The sequence below is a fragment of the Rousettus aegyptiacus genome, unplaced genomic scaffold, assembly GCF_014176215.1.
Source record: "Rousettus aegyptiacus isolate mRouAeg1 unplaced genomic scaffold, mRouAeg1.p scaffold_m13_p_7, whole genome shotgun sequence".
Lineage (NCBI taxonomy): Eukaryota > Metazoa > Chordata > Mammalia > Chiroptera > Pteropodidae > Rousettus > Rousettus aegyptiacus.
The window spans coordinates 41,583,603-41,603,262 of NW_023416310.1; the positions used below are offsets into that span (position 1 = coordinate 41,583,603).

At 34.8% G+C, this 19,660-nt stretch overlaps 1 protein-coding gene across 1 annotated transcript in view; it reads left to right on the forward strand.

Annotated features, from left to right (window-relative positions):
* The first annotated feature begins 903 nt into the window (after positions 1 to 903).
* The window catches only part of ACTR2 (actin related protein 2), a 31,689-nt gene continuing 12,932 nt past the window's right edge, over positions 904 to 19,660 (forward strand). Inside the window, exons 1-5 of the mRNA XM_016159841.2 lie at positions 904 to 1,076; positions 7,389 to 7,499; positions 12,908 to 13,123; positions 16,141 to 16,213; positions 19,131 to 19,267. Coding sequence (XP_016015327.1) covers positions 1,029 to 1,076; positions 7,389 to 7,499; positions 12,908 to 13,123; positions 16,141 to 16,213; positions 19,131 to 19,267 — 585 coding nt within the window. The 5' untranslated portion in view covers positions 904 to 1,028. The remainder of the gene's footprint in view (positions 1,077 to 7,388; positions 7,500 to 12,907; positions 13,124 to 16,140; positions 16,214 to 19,130; positions 19,268 to 19,660) is intronic.

Below are 19,660 nucleotides of genomic sequence, written 5' to 3' on the forward strand. Positions count from 1 at the left end.
TATCACAACTCTCAGCTTTTCTTTCTCCTTTGGAACACTCTTAACTTCTTGTGTTTTCAGTTTGCAAACCTTAAGATCCTAGAGTAATTCATTTACTTCTATCCAAAGCCTCCTGACTCTTTTGAGAGCTAGGGTTGACAACGACCACTGAAGGGACTCTTACTCCACCCACATAATTTTATCCCCAAGACCCACAAAAGTAGAGGTTATTGTGCCCAAAAGGTATGCCCAAATCACAAAACTCTTGAATGTCAGGGCTAGATTTGAAAGTGGGGTCGTCCGATTTCAAAGTCAAAGCTCTGGATTCAAATAGGTGCATACAATGAAGAGGTGTGATGCAACATAGGCAAAGTGTTGGGATGGAATTGGAGGTATTTGTATAGATGCATCATTTCAAATACGTGTGTGTGTTCATTCCACTTTCGATCCCTGAAAGTACCTAGAAGCAAGAGCACCCTAAGTTATGCTCAATGGTGAGATGCGTGGGGATTTCCAGGTTTGCTCCCCCTTCCGGTTAGCTTCTCCGCCACATTCCTCTGCCATCTCGCGACAAAACGGATGTCCTGCCTGCACCTTCTCTTTTAAAAGGTAAACTGCACCCTCAAATCCTGCGATGCTTTAGGGAGAAGAAGGCAGCGCCCACCAGGTTTACTGCCATAAATGCGCCGCGAAGAGCCAGAAACTAGACGCAGCACCCGAGTGGGGGGGTGACCGTGAGGGCGGAGCTGGAGCCGGAGCCGGAGCTGAGGGCGGAGCTGGAGCCGGAGCCGAAGCTGAGGGCGGGGCGTCAGCGCTCCTCCGTTTTTTATTGGAGACCACCGCTGCCAGTCTCGGCCTCCTTCCCATACCTACCTTTCCGGCTCAGGCCGTCAGTGAAATTGCGGGCGGCGGCGGGTGGTGACTTCCGGGCGGGGGAAGAGAGTTGAGCGCTAGGAGGGGCTGTGAAGGGAGAGGAGGAAGAGGAAAGGGCCGGGCGGTGGCGGCTGTAGGTTGTTCGGCGGCAGCGGCGGCTCTCTTCCGTGCGGACGATGGACAGCCAAGGCAGGAAGGTGGTGGTGTGCGACAACGGCACCGGGGTAAGCGCCCGCTGGGGAGGCCACAATGGCCATAGGCCCGGGTGGGGATGTGCGGAAGACGCGCGGGCCCCCCGGTCTGGGGCTTTACCTCTGGGCCCTCGGGCCGCCGGGGCGCAGGAGCCCGGTGCAGTCCTTTCCGCCTCCGCGGACGTGGGGAGTGAGCGGGCGGAGTCCAGCCTGTTCTCCCCGAGCCTGCCACCCCCTCAGCCCCGGGTCAGGGCGGCGGCGAGGCCAGCAGTGGATGGGGATGTCGCCTGCTGCCCGGCAGGGGCGGGCTTCGCGCCCTTGGCAGGGCAATTTGGCGAAAGGGTCCAGGGGGTAAAACACCGGATTTGTGTGTTCGAAAAGGGCTCCAATTCCCAGGAGTGCCAGTGTTTAAAAAAGGAGAAAGACCGAGAGGCCTTCCTCTTCCTGTATAGATACCGAACGGCAGGCAGGAAACGGCTTTAAAGAAAAAAAGGGAAGTGCTGTCAATGCAAGCTTCAGACCTTTCACAGTTTTGAGGGTTTTTTGTTTGTTTGTTTGTTTGTTTGTCTGTTTGTTTGAGGGGAGGGGAGGACCGATAGGCAACGCTTCATTTATACTTTCTGTTCTTCATGCTGGGAATTTGGCCTAGGTACAGCCCCTGGAAACCAGCGTGTTCCATTGAATGATCTTGGGTGTTCCATTGAATGATCTTGGGACATCTAGACCTCTTAATGCCCAGGTGTTAATTCTGACTTTGGGAGAAGTTAATCAATTTAGGCACCCCTCCCCTTTTTTCCTTAGGTGCAGATTACAAATAATTGTTAGTCTTTAAGAGTCTAAAATGCAAATAGTCGTACAAATCTAAGTAAGACCCTGATTTAGAAATTTGAAAGTTATTTCTTTCAAGTGCCCCCTCCTTTTAAAAAATGTATTTTGGGCCACCAAATCAGCAAAGCAAAAGACAAATGTTCCGTAGTGATCATTTTCTTCTACATTACAGTGATGTCTAACCATTTTGGAGTGGCATATTTTGTGACTTTTCTCCTCCTTCCATAACATGAATTAAAGCAAATTTTACTTTAAAACACTTCAGAAATGGAATTATTGAGAGGAGAAAAGAGTTAATGTTTACTGCCATAATACTTCCCTCGACTGGATTTGTTACAGACTTTTACAAGCAATAATTGTACTAGCTTTATAATTGGACTTGAGTAATAAGAGTGTAATGTAATGAGACATCCATGCAAAATGGGATACTCAAAAGAGGCAGATCTACTGCTATGGAACATGTCTAAGATTTACTCTTAAACTTTTAAAAATGATTCATTTATATTTGTGTTTTTTATTAAATATATTTATACATCCACAAACTTGTATGTGTATATGAAAGTTTTGGAGGGATACATAATAATGTGGATAGCAGTTACCTGTGAGAGTAGGGATAACAAAGTCATAGTGAGGGAGGATGACTTTGTCTCTTCCAAATTATTGGGAAAATGTCCTTTGTTTTTTAACAAAATATGTATTGTTAAACTATCTTTAAAGAAACTATAAACATTTGTTACTTTTAAAGTTAAAACTTAAAGGTGCTTTTAAAAAGATATTAGTCTTGGATTGATCTCTAAAGAAATTTAAACCTTAAAAATGGAATTTAAAATATTTTGTTGTGTGAATATGTTAGATATTCTCTTTAGATATCTGAGCCAGTTATATTTTAATGGATTCCTCCTTTTCGAATGGTAATGAACCCTGTATTTGTAATGAGTTTTGTGATATTCAGTTAGGATAAGAATGTTAACCCTGAGCACATTTTTGTGTTGTTATTTTATTAGTTTAGCTATTAGAAACCTGATTGTATATTATTGATTAGTCTTATTCTACTTCAATCTTGTTCCTTAAGACAGAAGGTCAGTTACTATGACAAATAAGAAAAGTGTAGTTGGTTCAAACAAAAATTTATGTATTTGGTGTTACATTTCTAATTTTTAAATTTTATTCAGATTTTGTATAGACAAAATCGACTTCAAATGAAGAAGCAGCTCTGATATAATACGTAGTCAGGAATACTGTGATATTTCTGAAAATTTAGAGGATTAGGAACCACTTAGATTCTATATTCTGTTTCATAATCATCTTCATTTTATTTAGGTACTTGAAGGTATGATTCCTTTACAATTAAATATTAAACAAGATATTCAAATTTAATTTCTAGAAACATGAGAATAGTTGTTACCTAAAGCGACTTGCCTCTTACACATTTTAAGTTTTACAATCATAGGCAATTTGAGAAGTTGATAATTTTTTTAACTCCCCCAGCAGGCCCTAAGTTGAGTGCTCTAAGAGTAGCTGAGTTCTTATGATCACACACACAGATGTTGGTTCTGCACCTCTTCCTCACAAACCCCCAACTAGACCAGTGTCTCATTAGGACAGCCTAGAGGAGGAAAATTCCAATAATGTATTTGCTTCATCCCTAATAGCTAACTGTTCAAACCTACCAACCAAAAATAGAGTGACTGAACATGGTCAGGTAGGTGAAAATCTGAAGATCTGCTTAGGTTTAGGTGCCTTTCAAGAGTTCTGCCCAGGCGCCTGATGTATATTCTTTTACCAAACTTGATTGATTTCATCAGCAATGAGCACCAACAATGAAGACAGCAGCCTGCAGTGTGACTGGTACAGTTTTTAGGGTCTTGTGATACAAAGTAGCATATAGTGCCAGGATAATTATATTTTATTTTTATTTATAATTCATGATTATGGCCTGCTTTATCAGGCTCATGCTAATAATATGTTGCATATAGGAGTGTTTGGAATAGAAATAAGCCAAAAACAAACTTGGTTTTACCCTGCAAAATGCTTTTGAATAAATATTTTGATGGTGTAAGATCATAATAATCACTGTGCAATTAATGTATCAGTACCTTCCAATAAAATTAATAAAGGAAAAATGTAAATACAGTATGTCCAAGTGAAGCTTTATATGTTTATTTTTGAGAGGAGATAGGTACTTTTAGAGCTAATGTAGACAGACTTTTTCTTTATTTTTGCTTGAAAGAACATTATGCTGTTCCTGTTCTTACCATTTGATGACTCAGTGGGAAGTAAGGGAGCTAGTTTAAACCACAGTGCTATGAAGAGGAAACTATATATGGTAAAATCTATTTCTTAAACACAGCCTTATTGTACACCATTAGAGAACTAAGTTGCCAAGTCTTAAAATTATTGGGGTGGGGGAGGAATTTCAAAGATTAAAATGATACCAGATGAGCAGTTTAGGAAAGAATATTTTCTTTGTATTTTATCACATCATGGTTTGGATTTTTTAAAATACTCTCTTTGCAAGAAAGGAAATGCCAGATTATCTATTATATTATTATAATATTATTGAGAAATAGGTTATTTTAATTATATTCTTGTTATTATAGCTATTAATGCTTTCACATTTGAAATAATGTGAAATAGTGCAGTTATTGCCATTTTGACCAAATATCTAATACCCTGTAGGAGTGCTAATAACACTGGATTACAATGCCAGCAAATCCTTCCAGTAAACTACTAAAACAGAATAAATAATTTCGTTAGCAAGTAAATGATAGCTTTAATTAGAATTAAAAGCAAATTTCTCTCTTTTTGTAAAGCACAGGAATACTAGGTTTACAATTGTTTCCGTAGTTTTGAGGTGGGAGGGGTCTCAGGTTTTCTCTTCTTACCTCAGGCACTTGGCAAATATTTTGTTCCTTAAAATACATTTATACATGAATTTTAAGATATGAACGACCCATCGGAACAATTAGAATCATAAAACATTGTGTGATATAATTTACAGATTTGTCATGTTATATGTTTCTGAATGTGTGGCTCAGAATGAGGGGGGAGGCATGTTAACCTTCCCCGCCTCCTCTCTGCTCTAGGACTTGACTTTTGCCCATCCCAGACTCTCCCTCCCACCTTAAACTTCTATTATAATTTCTCAAATTATATGTTTACATTTAGTATGCTGAAAACGACCCTTATAAACTTATCAATTCTTTTTTCAGTCATTCTGTAATTTTTCTTAACAGTTATACTCATATAAGTGAGCACTTTTAGCCTGAAGTAGCGACAATTTGGACCCATATAGTGTCCATATCTATTCATGACTTTGAGGTAAATTCGGAGAACTTAATAGCCACACGATATTTACTTTATATATATGAAATTAATGTGTAAATTATGACTAATGCTGATATTAGGCTCATGACCGTGATAGATTTTATTTATGTAGAAAAGGTCAGTATGGTTGGGATAATAATGAGATTCTCCACCCTTCCGTACCATTTCAGTTCTTATCAAGTGAACTGCATTTTGGCTTTAAGAACAAAAGAGTGCTTATGATTTAGAAGAGAAGAGTGAAAGGATTTTTCGCTTTTCATTTGAATATACTAGAAAATACTAGGCATATATTCTGTGATAATTGACTCTCTCAATCTTTCTGGGTCACATTGATAAATATTTTGAGAAGACATTGTAGAAAAATGAGCCAGCGTTTCTGAATTTTGTCTAACACCCTTTAACGTTGGGAGGTAGATTATAGTTCTTCATTATCAACCACTATTCAGATGGAGAGTTAGGTATGAGCAAATCGGTTATTATTGCATATGCCATCCTATCACATTAAATTCTGCCTTGAAAGGTAACCCAGTAAGAACTGTGTTTTAGTTTTGGAAATGGGTAGCTATACCTGAAAAATACCCAGTTCTTGATAGGTCAATGGTAAAGTGACCAGGACTAGGTTTTTTGGGTTTGGAAGAAAACATATCTGAATAATATGTTTTATGTAGGTTCGAAAATGTAAGCTTTAACTGAGAGGATAGGAATCCAGGTGGTATTGGGAATGTGAAACTTCCTAATTTCAGACAGATTTTTCATGAAAGTAGCTTTAATCTGCTTAGTCATGACTAACATTTTAAAAGCTCTATTTATAAAAGACTTGAAATTCACTTGAAATTATGGATAGCAGAATGTTCTAGGCTATTTATAATTAAATGTGGTTCATCAGCAGAATAAAAATTTTATGATTTAGTGGGTTAGTCAAAAGTCAGTGAATTTAAGATTGTTGCTAAATTTTACCACCATCAAACAAAACAACTCCTTGTACATAGTAGCTTTTTAGCGCTCTGTCAAGGGGTGGGTTAATAGTTTCTGCCCACATTTGTGTTATTACTGTCACAGGTCACATTCAGTTACTGTTTTCTCCTTTATTCTTCTAAGAGAATGTATGGTGCCTGGAGCCATGAACATCAGACTTATTCTCAATATTAAACATTCTCTATATTAAAACAATTAGAGTATAAGACTCTGAAATCAACAGCAAAACTTCCAATATTTATGGATCAGTTATTTAATATGCATTTACTATGTGCTAGACACTGTTCTAGGCACTTGGGATTCATCAGTAGACACAAAAATCCTTGCACAATGGGGCCGACATTGAATAAAGACTTGTTAAAGTGGAGGAGGGGAGATTGATTCCTTTCTTATATAGCTTCCTCCTCCCACTCTGAAATTTTTAATTGCCTTTTCCTTGCAATATCTGCTCTTAAAAATAAGACTAAACAGTCTATTTTACTGACATAGAAATTTAAAAAACCCTTGGTTCTATTTTTGGTTTTACTGTAGTTAAATTTCCTAGTATATCAGTTTTGTTAATCACAAAATGGAAGTAACAGAATCAGTGATATGCCTTCATTGGAGAAGTACACTATCTGAATATAAAATTATATTATCTGATATTACTAAATACGTTTATCTAAAAGTGTAAATAGTTGAAAATGCCTAATAAGTGTTTATTTTAATATGATGCTAGTCCAGATGCCCCTTGATTTTTGCCATTTGGAAAATGAGGTTCCTTAAGTGAATTGCCAGAGATGAATGAAAGTTTGCTTTAGCATTAAAGTTTTAGTTCTGTTTATTTTCTAACATTCCTTTTTAAAAAATACTTAGCATTTGTTGAGTGAATTTGTCTATTCCTCAAATACTTCTTGTGTGGCAGGATCTCTTTCGAGCATTGTGCTTCAGCGTAAACTGCTCAGCTTAGCTCCCTGCTCTCCTTTCCCTGCAGTGAGGGTACTTAGGCATTTAACTAAGCAGTTAACGAGTAAATAAACATGAACTCTGGCAGTAGGCAATGTCATAAAAGAAAAAAAAGGAGATATGATAGGTTGATGACTACTTTGGGTAATTTGAAAGCACTGAAAGTTTAAAATATTGTATAAATGCAAAGCAGTATTTTTCAGATCTTTTTTTTTTATATGGATACAATAAATACCTTGATACTAACTCACTTTTATTATTGTCTTTCAGTTTGTGAAGTGTGGATATGCAGGCTCTAACTTTCCAGAACACATCTTCCCAGCTTTGGTTGGAAGACCTATTATCAGATCAACCACCAAAGTGGGAAACATTGAAATCAAGGTAATATTTTATTTATTGATAAATGAGGATCAAAACCCATGAGAGGTTCTTTGAATTAAGTAATTTTAAAATAAGATGCCATAAAAAGCAAAGAAGGGCATAATTTCTTATATTTTTAATTTATAACAATACCTGAAGAAAGGCACAAAAACTGAAGTTAATTTCGTCTGACTTTAAGTACGGCTTGATGCCATTGCTCTGAATAGAGTAAAATACTTAATAAGACTTTTATATGAAAGCGAATGCTGTATTAATGACTTGAAGTCCTGTTACATAATATATTTTTTAAAAGAAATAAGCCTGGCATTTTTATGTTTTTCAGTTCCATATATTTGTCATTACGTATGTTAGTGTTCCTCTGAGACCTTAGACTTTTCCTTTCCTTGTCCTCATGGGCCAATCTCCTACTTTTTTATACAGCTAGTCAGGAAAACACAAGATATAATCTTATTGCTTCCTCTTTCCACTAATGCAATAACTTATTTCCATAATGTATGGGAGGAAGCTGTGCAAGTCTGTATTTGGCCTTGCATTATTTCTCTTACCCATAAAGAGAGAGAAAGAAAGGTTGTCATTGCCTATTCTCTATACTTAACATGAGGCACTCAGCGTTAAGGATAGATTTTTCTCCCATATTAAAGGGATTGGAAATCAAGTGGGAGTTCTGATATCGTAGAAGAAAAAAGAAACAGAACAAGAACTGTGGTCACCAATTGACTTAAATTCTTCAGGTGGCCTTGGGATCAGGTTATACAAAATGCTGTAGAGTTTAGGGGCTCTTTAACTGAATTATTTATGAACAAGCTAGCATTGTCGGTCCTAGCTGGATGGTCTTTGGTGAGACTTGAGAGAACTCTTAGATTATGAGTCATTGGAAATATGAGTTAAGGTATGAACCTCTTTGGGATGTTTAAGCTCTCTAGGAAGGTGGTAATAGGTAGAGATTTGCTACGACGTAGCTCTCTGCTTTTGGGATTAAAGAGTTGAGTTGCACAATGAATAAATACAAATTGAAATTTAGGTTCTATGTTAATTTTTGAAAGACTTAAAAAAGTGAAGTCTGGCCTCTGTTATGTTACAAACAAATGAGACCCAAAATATCAGAGTGTTTTTATTTTAGGGTCTTTTGGGAAATTTACGGGATTCCTTATTCTCTTTTTGTGGACTTTCATTCTGATTGAATTCAATCTTAAATGAACTTTGATTTAAAATTTAGTTAATAATAGTGATCAGGATAAATTTTTAATGGAGTCAGAAGTGTTTTTATTCAGTATCAGGCTTTTAAAGAAGAATGGCTTTATATACTTTATGGATATTAACATTTATGGATATTAATATCACATACAGCCATTTTTAGTCTCCAACACAGGCACGAATGATTACATATCTTTTAACTCTCACTTTCTTTTCAAGGCCAAGTAATAGAAGATGAAACTAAGCCAGTATACTAATGAGTTGCTTTTACTAAGCACTTCCCCAGTAGCATTGCTTGTATTGGTTTGTTGTTCTGTGTTCTGTAGGCTCAGTTCTGTTCAGTCTGCCTAATCCCTTAAGTCTTCAAGTTAAATTATTCTTCCAGTAGAAAACAGTAAAAGAGACCTGTGTCAAATATAACTTGACTGCTAAGGCTTAGAAAAACAATACTAAACTTAGCCTCTGCTTACCCAGCTAGATCTTTCCTGTTATCATTTATTTTCCTTAATTAAGGTTCTTAAATTCAGAAATGAATTAAAGAAACTTGATTTTTTGAAATTCCTATGCCTGGTAGATTGACTTATACCTTTTGTGTCTTGTTAGTAAAATATGGTGATAGACTAAAAAACTGGAAATTAAAATTGTTTAATGAGTTAACTTTTATTCAGGATTAATAACTGTCCATGTTAATTTGGCCCTAATTATTAACTCCATAAAATATAGTAGTACTGCATCTGACCTCGACCTAATTTGTCTCTATTGCTTATATGTTTAAAAATTTCAGTGAGGATTTTATTTAGGCCTTTTCTGACTCTTACTTCTACCTTCTCTCTCTTCACCTTTCTTGACCTGTTGAAGTAGAATAACAAAAAGATGGTAAGTGAGGTTACACACATGCTCTCTGTTTGTTTTCCACTTTTGCTTGGTGGGACAGTAGTTGTTGTTTTGTGTCCCTTTAGTATTGGGGAGGGGGGTAATTTCATATTTTAATTTTTAGTACTTTGATTTTTAACCTCTTTCATTGCTTCAGTTTGGTAGCAACTAATTAAGTCTGATACTTTCATGATTGCATACAATGGACCAAACTAGAACTGATACTAACATAGTTTTGAATTGTTTTCCTTGTGTTTTTCATAGATGAATGTTATAATTAAAATGGAATGCGGTGTGTATAATAGGAGAAACCAAGTGGCTTAGTATAGGATTTATGTGATCCAGAAAATTGAGGTGAAGGTGCTACTTTTAGATAAATTCACTTTATTGGCCCATGTTAAATTTAACATTGCCTATCATAGCCTTATGTATATTTGCATCCAGTACAGTATCACGTTTTTAATATAAAACTTTAATATGCAGATGAAATACAGATGGTAAAGGGAGGATTTCCTATACCATCCTTATTATTGAGCAGATTTTACAACATTATCTGAGGATAAATAAGAAAAACTGGAAAGTCTTGTAGGACTTTTCCATAAATAACAGATTTTAACTCCCTAAATAAATGTCATTGTGTGGCACGTTTTTCTTTTGAACTAGAAGCTTACAGGGTGCATCTCAGACAATTCACTCTTATTATATTTTTCAGTGATAGTCTTAAGTGCTAGGTTTTTTCAAGTTTGTATTTTTGTGTGTGTGTTATTTATTTGTAAGCAGTTTAACAAAGATGAATATCAGGCATTTCTAATTTAACCAGTAACAATAACTTTGTGGAGTTTTCTTTTAAATAAATGAAGACATTTAAAAGTGGAAATTCCTTTGTTTATCCTAAATAAAAGATCATGCCTTTGTCTTAAAATCCTAAGGCAGTTTTAAGAAGAGAGTGCACTTGCACAGAACAATGTAGGTTTAATTTAACATATTTTTATGGAATTTCCTTTTAGGAATTTAATTATGATTTTAAAGTGTGTTTGCTCTATTTTCCAGTTTGAGATAACAGTGTTTAAAATTATTCTTGGCACATACAATCTATACTGCTTACTTTTCTTAAAATATAAATGCCTTTGAAACAGCAACTCAGAACAGTTACTGTAATTTTTCATTCTTTCAGGTAATAGGTGATGGTTTAGGCTTGAGGTCCAGTGATGAGACGGGTGCTAGAAATCTAAGGCCTGATCTGATTGCTTATAACTTAGTTCTGAGGTACATAAAGCTCTTAGCATTTTTGGTTTTTAGAAGTCAGAATGTTCTAAGAAAGATGATATGTTTTAGGATTTTTTAAATTAAAATTTTAGATACAGATGGATTTAAGTAGCTTGAGATACACAAATTTTGCACTAACCTAATAAGTTAACACTTGTTTTCTTCCATTTTAAATATTCTCTTTGTTCAGAGGGATGGTAAGATACTCAATGCCAGACATTTTTTTCAGTTGGTCCTTTATAGTATGTATGTCCTAGACGTAGATACATGAGGCTTTTGTTTTTAGTTTAGTCAGACATCTCTAAGCCCCAATTCTTGCATGGAATAAAAAGTAAATATCCTGATGAAATTTGTTGAAATATATTTATGAATGTATATTGATTATATAAACCATCTAATCATCTAATCTATTACCTTGTACAACACAAAGAAAGATATATTCTAGAGGAAAGTAAGTAATAAAGCTGTGTATTAAAGTATATTTGTTAGTTGCCAAACTAATATATGCACTTGAAGTATAGCTATCCCCTTAAGCATTTTATTGAGACGTATCTACAATATACATCAAAGTTGAAAGAATTTTACAGTAAAACCCATCACATAGATTCTGACATTTTAATATTTACTATTCTGATATGTCACATATCTATCCATCAGTCTATCTTGTTTTTCGATGTATTTCAAAGTATCAGTATGCTTTTCCCTAAATAATTCACTGTATGCATGTCATTAACTAAAGTTCACAGACATAGATTTTGAGTTTTGCATTTTCCTTTCAGATAATTCTAAACAGTTAATATTTAAAATATTTGAGTATTAGTTATGGTAAATTAACTATAAAAAATTAGTTGCAACACAAGTTTTAGAGAATATTTTTAGCATCTGCTTTAACTTTGTTTTTCCTTTTTTGTTGTTGCTTCAGTGGATTTGCAGAAATCTGGTTCTTTTTTTAATAAGTCTTCACCTTGGTTTTACCTCTGATTGTTTTTTAAAAATTGTTACCTTTAAAAGTTTTCAACTCATATATATTGAAACCTCTGTTTTAAGACATTAATTTTGCTGTTTCTTTTAATTTTCCCATGTTTTAAACTGAAGGTATTGTGGCAGATAGTTTTTTCTGATGCTAGTTTTTAAAAATTCATCTGTTAACATAGAAATTAGGATTATTTAATATCTTGACTACATGATTTCTAAAGTTTAAATTCTAGGACATAATTAGCCTTATATATACAAAATTTGACTTTTCAAATGTAGGTCATCTTAAATATGCTCTCATTGGAGACGAGACTTGTGAGTATTCTGCTTCATGTGTAGTAGCATAGTTTTCAAGTCTTACACTTTAAGATAAAAATGTTGCTCATAAGATAATCTTACAGAATTGTTTCCCTGAGTCTTAATTTTTTGCATCTCTACAAATTTTTGTTCATTTTGGCGAGCTATATGTAGAAACTTAATTTCAGTTCTAATTCGGACATAGGTAGGTAGAGGTTTGTGAAATTTACAAGTTATATCGCACATATATGCATTATTGTAGAGCAATAAAAAATTCTATTTTTTTGCTTCTTTCGTCATGCTTTCATTTGCTTCTTTCATTATAATACTTACACCTGTCATTTTGATATTTACTACAAAGAAATGTGCTGCATGCATTGAGCCTTTTTCCACAAGTTTTTTTTCCCTGATGTGCTATTTCACATACCACAGGCTTTATTTTTTGAACATTTGAGCAAAAGAAACAGATGAAACCTCATACAAAACCCTCCAAAATATGAAAATGTGGGGTTTATTTGTGCTAATGCTCTTCTTTTGGAAACATGTATTAAAGGTAAGGTCAGTTTATTGATTTAAACCACATTGTACATAAAAATGTATTATTCATGATTAAACTTTGTGAGGCCTTGTTCTTGAAAGAAAAAATTTATTAACTTGTAGAATGAAGAACTTTTATCTGAAAGTACCATAAAGATTAAAATTAATTATTCCCAAATTTTCTGAAATATGGGAATATAATTTTCTAAAGGTATTTTATGCAAAAATTTGACTGGTCTAAAGCTTTGAATATTATAATTTTCTAGGATCTTATGGTTGGTGATGAGGCAAGTGAATTACGCTCAATGCTAGAAGTTAACTACCCTATGGAAAATGGCATAGTACGAAATTGGGATGACATGAAACACCTGTGGGACTATACATTTGGACCAGAGAAACTTAACATAGATACCAGAAATTGTAAAATCTTACTCACAGAGCCTCCTATGAACCCAACCAAAAACAGAGAGAAAATCGTAGAGGTAAGTTTTTAGATGGGATGTGCATATATGTGTTTCTGCCTTTTTTTCCTTTCTTTTATTTTACATTGTTGTTAAGGAAAAAGGGAATACAAAAAATTGTTTTCCCTCCAGTCCTATTTACTGAGCACCTAACTATATGCTAATCATTATTTATAAGTAGGTTATATCAGTATAGGAAATAAAATCCTGCTGCCATGAAGCTTACATTCTAGCAGGAAAAAAAAACAGACCAAAAAAAATGACTTAATTGAATGGTTAGAAGAAAATAGATGGTAAAGGGGAAAAAAAAGAGAAGGTTGAGGGGAGTGGAGAGTGGCTGAGGTTGCATTTGTACTCAGGGTGTGGCACTAGCCATCTGCGAAGGTGATGTTTAGACAAAGACAAAGCAAGGGAGTTAGCCCAGATATTTGAAGGAAGAGCATTCCAGGCAGAGAGGAGGCAGTGTCAGGGTCTCAAAATGAGTACAAGCCTGGCATGTTAAAGAGTCAAAAGGAAGCCAGAGTGAGAAATCAGCAGGAGATGAGGTTAAAGAAGTTAACAGGGCCAGATTATCTATAGGGTCTTGTAGGCTCTTACAGGAAATTGAACTTCCAATACAAAGAAGGGCTATTACAGGGAAGGGACATGCTCAGATTTAGGTTTCTGTGGTTTCTGTGTTGATAGTAAATCATAAAGAGGAAAGGATAGAACAGAGACCAATTTGGAGACTTTTTCTGCTATCTAGACAGAATATAATTATGGTTAAGATTAGGGGTAATAGCAGTGGAAATAATGAGAAGTGGCTAGATTGTGGATCTATTTTGAAGAATTTTCTGATGCATTTAGCTATGGGTAATGGAGAGTCAAGGGTGTCAGGATGACTCCAGAGATTTTGATTTGAGCAACTGCAGGATGGGTTGGTTACCATCCAAAATTGGTGGGAAAAGACTATGATAAGTAGAACAGATTGTGGGGGATGTAGATTAGGAGTTCAGTTGTGGACGTGTTAGGTCCTCATTAGACATCTAAGCAAAAATGTCATGTATATAGTTAATATACAAAATTAAGTTAAAGAGAAAAGTTTGAGACTGGGGATATAAACTTGATAGTCATCAGGATATAGGCAATATGACTCAGTAAAGAAGTAAAAGTGGGCAATGATGAGAAGGCTAGGGACCTGGGAGATAAGAGGAGCTATAGAAAGGAGACTGAAAAGGTTAATGAGGTAAGCAATTACAGAGAGCAAGAAGTCTACATTCTTAATCATCTAGATAAGTAACTTTTCATGGTTGTCTTTCATTTTGTTATATATGGTACAAACTTTAATACCTTTGTATTTTAGAAGGTTACTAGTTACGGCTTACTATAAGTATTTTGTTTTATTCTGTGACTATGTTTAGATCTTGATGGAAATTTTGGAAGGGGTTTGGAAGAGATTGTTGTTAGACAATGTTCTTAAAGTCTGGATTAAAACTCAATTTTTATATTAAGTGTTTTAAAAAATTGAGGTTATGGTTTTAGGTACAGAAATCTATATCATTCCTTATGGTTTGTATTGTATTTCTTTTTCTTCCTAGCCACCCCTAAAACTGAAAATGGGCTTGATTGTATTAGTTCATATTTCAAGTTTATTTTACACTTTCTGAGTTATATATAACCACTAATACCTTGTGATAAGTAGTCATTTATAATTGCCTTTTTAGCAACACCTTACAAAATCATAGTATAGAGATATTTTGCATTAAACCAAAAGATTCCTACACATGGAAACCTCTTTAGGAAAGCAGCATGGTGTCAGAATGAAAACCAAGTTTTCTTTCAGATAAAAAGTTGGGGAGATGACATTATATATACCTGGATGCTTCTTCTACTAACTATATGACCAGGACACGTAATTTTTTTTAACGTTCAAAAGACAAGAATTGGTCTCACTATGTTCTAAGGTCTGACTTTAATACTCTTTTTTACATGTGAATGCAAATTTGGCTGTGACTAATAATGCCCTACTTTAATCTCATTCAGAACGTTGTTTTAGAATTACAAATACTTATTAATGTTCTTATGAGTAAAAACAGATTCTAACAGATTTTCAAGTTGATAAATTCAAATACAACATCACTCTTCCATTTTCGTCCCTGTGGTGGGGGGGAAATGAAGGATGATGGAGTAGAATACTAGTTAGAGTAGCTAATTTTTAATTGATGAGTATATGTTTCAGAGTTGTAAATTTTAAATTCTCTGTAATTCTCATTGTGGTCACTTGTAAAATTTCAACATATCTTATATTCAGAGCAGTAATCAGCCTTGCCGGTGAAGGAGTGCTCACTATAGATAACAGAAAAAATCCCACAGGATGTCACTAGCCAACCTAGACTACAGGGAATGAGCATGGTCATGACCAGAGAGGGCACTAGGAAACTCTTCCCCCCAACCTAGTTCAGCTGGGAGGGGAGGGGAGCTGTGGCCTTGTCTCAAGTAGGGATGGCAGGCTTAGCAGCCAAGGTGTTCTATACCTGCCAACATTCAGGAATTGCTGCATTTTTGTCTTCCTGACCTACTATTTTACTACTACGACTTTTTTTTTTTTTAATTGTTAGAGATAGAGCTACAGTCTTGGCCCAAATTGGGGGAGAGGGATGGGAAGGTCAGCAGTTAAACGATGTCTGTAGTTTGTCTTTGAATTAAAAATTATTTCTCTTAAGGCAGTGGTCCCCAACCTTTTTAGCACCAGGGACCTACGTGCCTATGAAAGGCTTGTTCAAATGCAGAGAGCTGTTTTTCATTCTAATTAGCCATTAACTAAAACACTCAAATCTTTGTAGCCACTTATGGATTGCTTGGGGACTCAATATCTATCCAAAAATCTGTCCCTGAAATTGGAGATCTGTGACACAGGAGTTTAATAGCAGTAAGGAGAGCTGAAGAGAGTGGAGGATTGTTTTAGGTCTCTTGATTTTATTTTGAGCAAAAAGCATATAAATATTTAGAATATTAACTTCTAAATACTAATATTTTTTTCTTTCTTTTTGCATTTTCAGGTAATGTTTGAAACTTACCAGTTTTCTGGTGTGTACGTAGCCATCCAGGCAGTTCTGACTTTGTATGCTCAAGGTAAGTGAAGCTTAACTTTTAAAATAGTCAGTTCAGCAAACATTTATTAAATATGGTTTATGTCAAAGGACTTTACTAAGTTGTAAATTCCAGAAAAACATGGTATTTATATATTTATTCAGATATTTTCACCATTTCTAAAATTTGTCAAATACATACTTCTTACTTCCTAATTAAAAGGAGATTTCTCAGTTTTTAAAAAAGTAGTAGTTTCCCTCTTTTAGGCTATTTTGAAGTAAAATTTTTATGCAGTGGAAAATGGAAGTTGTCCTCAGAATTGGCAGAGTTTAAAAAAAAAAAAGATCCAAAAAGGTTAGTATAAAATTATGTTTGTCAAGTGCATTATCATTACAAAGAAGAAGGTAGACATTTTGGGGAGTACCTTTCTAATTTTTGAGGTATAGATTTAATGGAGGGGGCTACTATGTTTTCTTGGTACCACCATTAGTAACCGCCATCCTGTCTGTTGGGAATAAAATATTGGCCAAGTTGGGGAGAGCTCTTTATAGTCTAATAGTCTTATCGAGAACTTGTGGGGCTGTCCGATAAGTACCACAGAGTGTTAGACACTTGAACTGTAAAGATGACCTCAAGTCTACTGGGAAGAAGATACAGAAACAGATCATTTTGATTCAGCACATCAGAGGTTTATGAAGAGCGTCACACACCTGAACTAAGTCTCAAGCCTTAGTACTTAAGCAGTATGTGTGGCATAGTACTTAGAAAACAAACTTTAATATTAAAATGATCCATCTGATTCTACACATGGATTATTAAAAATCACCTTGTAAAAAATATATGTTGGGTTTTTGAACTGTCTTTAGTACTGCATATACATACTTAGAAAATACTTAGGGGGACTAATTTTTAGAGAAGCTTTGTTCATTCAAGTGTGGCATATGCCTTGGTGTAGAGGATATGGCAGTACATAAACTAGATGTGGTCTCCTTGCCCTTTAATGATTAGTCCAGCTATGGGTGATTTTTCCTTTGAAAAAAGAATCGAAAATCACTTGTTACTTTATAAGAAGTGCTTGTTTGCCTGTAAGCAATTTTTCATTAAAAAAAAATTTTTTTTTTTTTCAGAATTTATTTTAGAAAATACTTTGGAAAAAAAAGATGTAAAATTTTTTAATCTAAGCTTTGAAATTAATGATAATAGTTCCATTTAGGAAGAGAGGATGGGACAGTTCTGCCGAACTGTGAATTTTTGTTTGAATTGTGTTCAAATAAAATTGATCATATCAGCTTTTTCTACCAATATTTATAAATTTATTTGCCTCCGGCAAGAGGTACCCTCTCTTGATTCCTGATACTCAGTTGTTGAATCCTTAATTTGAGAAATTAATAGTCCAGTAATATTAATCAAAAGCAATCAAGCCAAAGTAATATTCTCCTGAACAAGGTTTCTGAAGCTACCAGTTAAAACAGGAAAAGCAGGAAGAAGCATTCAGAGCCATGGAAGGTCTTTGAATTAGAGAAATGACATGGTGATTTTGGAAGTGTGTCTGGCTGCGTGGTACAGATAGGATTGAGTGAAATAGATGGAATTAGAGGATTCGGGCTTGCAATTAGAATGGTCAGGGAAGGTAAAAAAAAAAAAGGTAAAAACTGGATTGAACCTTAAAGAATCTGTAGGAATTGAAGTGGAAAAAATAGATAATACAGTGACAAAAGGGTCAAGTATGTACAGGGAAAGGCCAGTATATAAGCTGGTGGGAGTGGTAGAAAATGAATTGAGTTTGGGTGGGAAGGGATGTTTGGAAAATAAATGCTTTAATTGATATTACTGGGAGTATTTTCAAATTGATGGGGAGTCCTCTTTTTTTTTTTTTTTTTTTTTTTTTGCAATGGAAAGTCTTGTCCGAAGGAATACAACATTAAAAGGCAATGTATGATTTTTATTGACGCTTACAGCATCAATCAGGGAAAGACACATCAACTTCAGAGGAGGTGGTTTGAATAAATGCATAAAAAGACAAATTACAGTTATTCTATAGTGCATGCAAGTTTGTATTAATAGAAAGAGGGAAAGGGTATATTCAGGGATGAGAAGATAATAAAATAATGCTTAAGCAAGTATAGATAATATAATTCTGATTAAAATTTTTTTTGGTTAAAAGCATTCCATTAGAAAATATCAGTTAAAGTTTTTTCGTTTGGGTTTGTTGTTGTTGTTTTACTGCTTGAATTAACCTTGGTGCAAAAGGCAAAACACTAACTTTTGCAGTTATTTGTATTTTTAAATAGCGCATATTGGAAATAAAGCAGGTTCTTTGTTCTTTTATTATAATAATTAATGTCAATTAGTTACTATATTCGATTGACATTGTCTTCTCGTTTCTGGTAAATAATCGAGGTGATTCTTTAGCTAGCCAAGATTAATTGTTCCCAGATTTCAAGCTGCCTACTATCAACAGGAAGTTTTCTAAAATAAAGTTTCAAATATGATATATGACAAAAATAATAAAGAACTAGATTATTTCAACAGGTTCACTATCAAGTTGTATAATACTTACCTTTCACAATGGTTTTCATAAGAGTTACCCATGATGTGTTAGAAAATTTTACTTTAAGGGAATTCAGAGATCGAGATTGAATTGGAAAGAAAAATAATTACACTGAGCTTTAAGAACATGTTGGTTTTTAGTCCTAGATCTCAGGGTCTGTTTCTTCTCTTCTTCTGAGGTAGCACATGATTGACCAAAAGTCTCACAAGAGACATGTGAGAGAACACCTGACTTCGGTGTCTATTCAATAGAAACACACTGCAAAATAAACAAATATAGAAGAAATGCTGGCTTCTAGACCATTCTGACTGGTGAAGTTTCTAGCTTGGTTTCTGTACTAAATGAAAATTGCTGGCTCTGATTTTTCTGATTTGGCTTTCCATTTAAAATCTCATGGTTCTTATACAGGTTTATTGACTGGAGTAGTGGTGGATTCTGGAGATGGTGTAACTCATATTTGCCCAGTGTATGAAGGCTTTTCTCTTCCTCACCTTACCAGGAGACTGGATATTGCTGGCAGGGATATTACCAGATATCTTATCAAGGTAAGCAAAAGAAAATGCCATAGAAATTAGATTTGGTAATTTGTGTTTACTGGCTTAACACAGAATAGAATGTATCATCTCAGGATTCTAGCAATTCTTCTGTACTGAGAAATGACCCCATATCCCATTATTCATCTAAAAATCCATTTGAGATTTACTTGCATGATCTCTATCTAGTATATTAATGAGAATTTGTTATTTTATTACATAATTATATTTGCTGTTCCCAAAGAAGAGGTAGAGAAATATTTCTTGTCATTACCAACAAAAAACCATGGTATTTGATTACCAGGGCCCAGATTTACCTGACTTTATTTAGCAGTTTTTGTGGAATACATCCAATTTTCACTGTTTACTATTTTCAAATGAACTATTATTAGTTATAATTTTCTT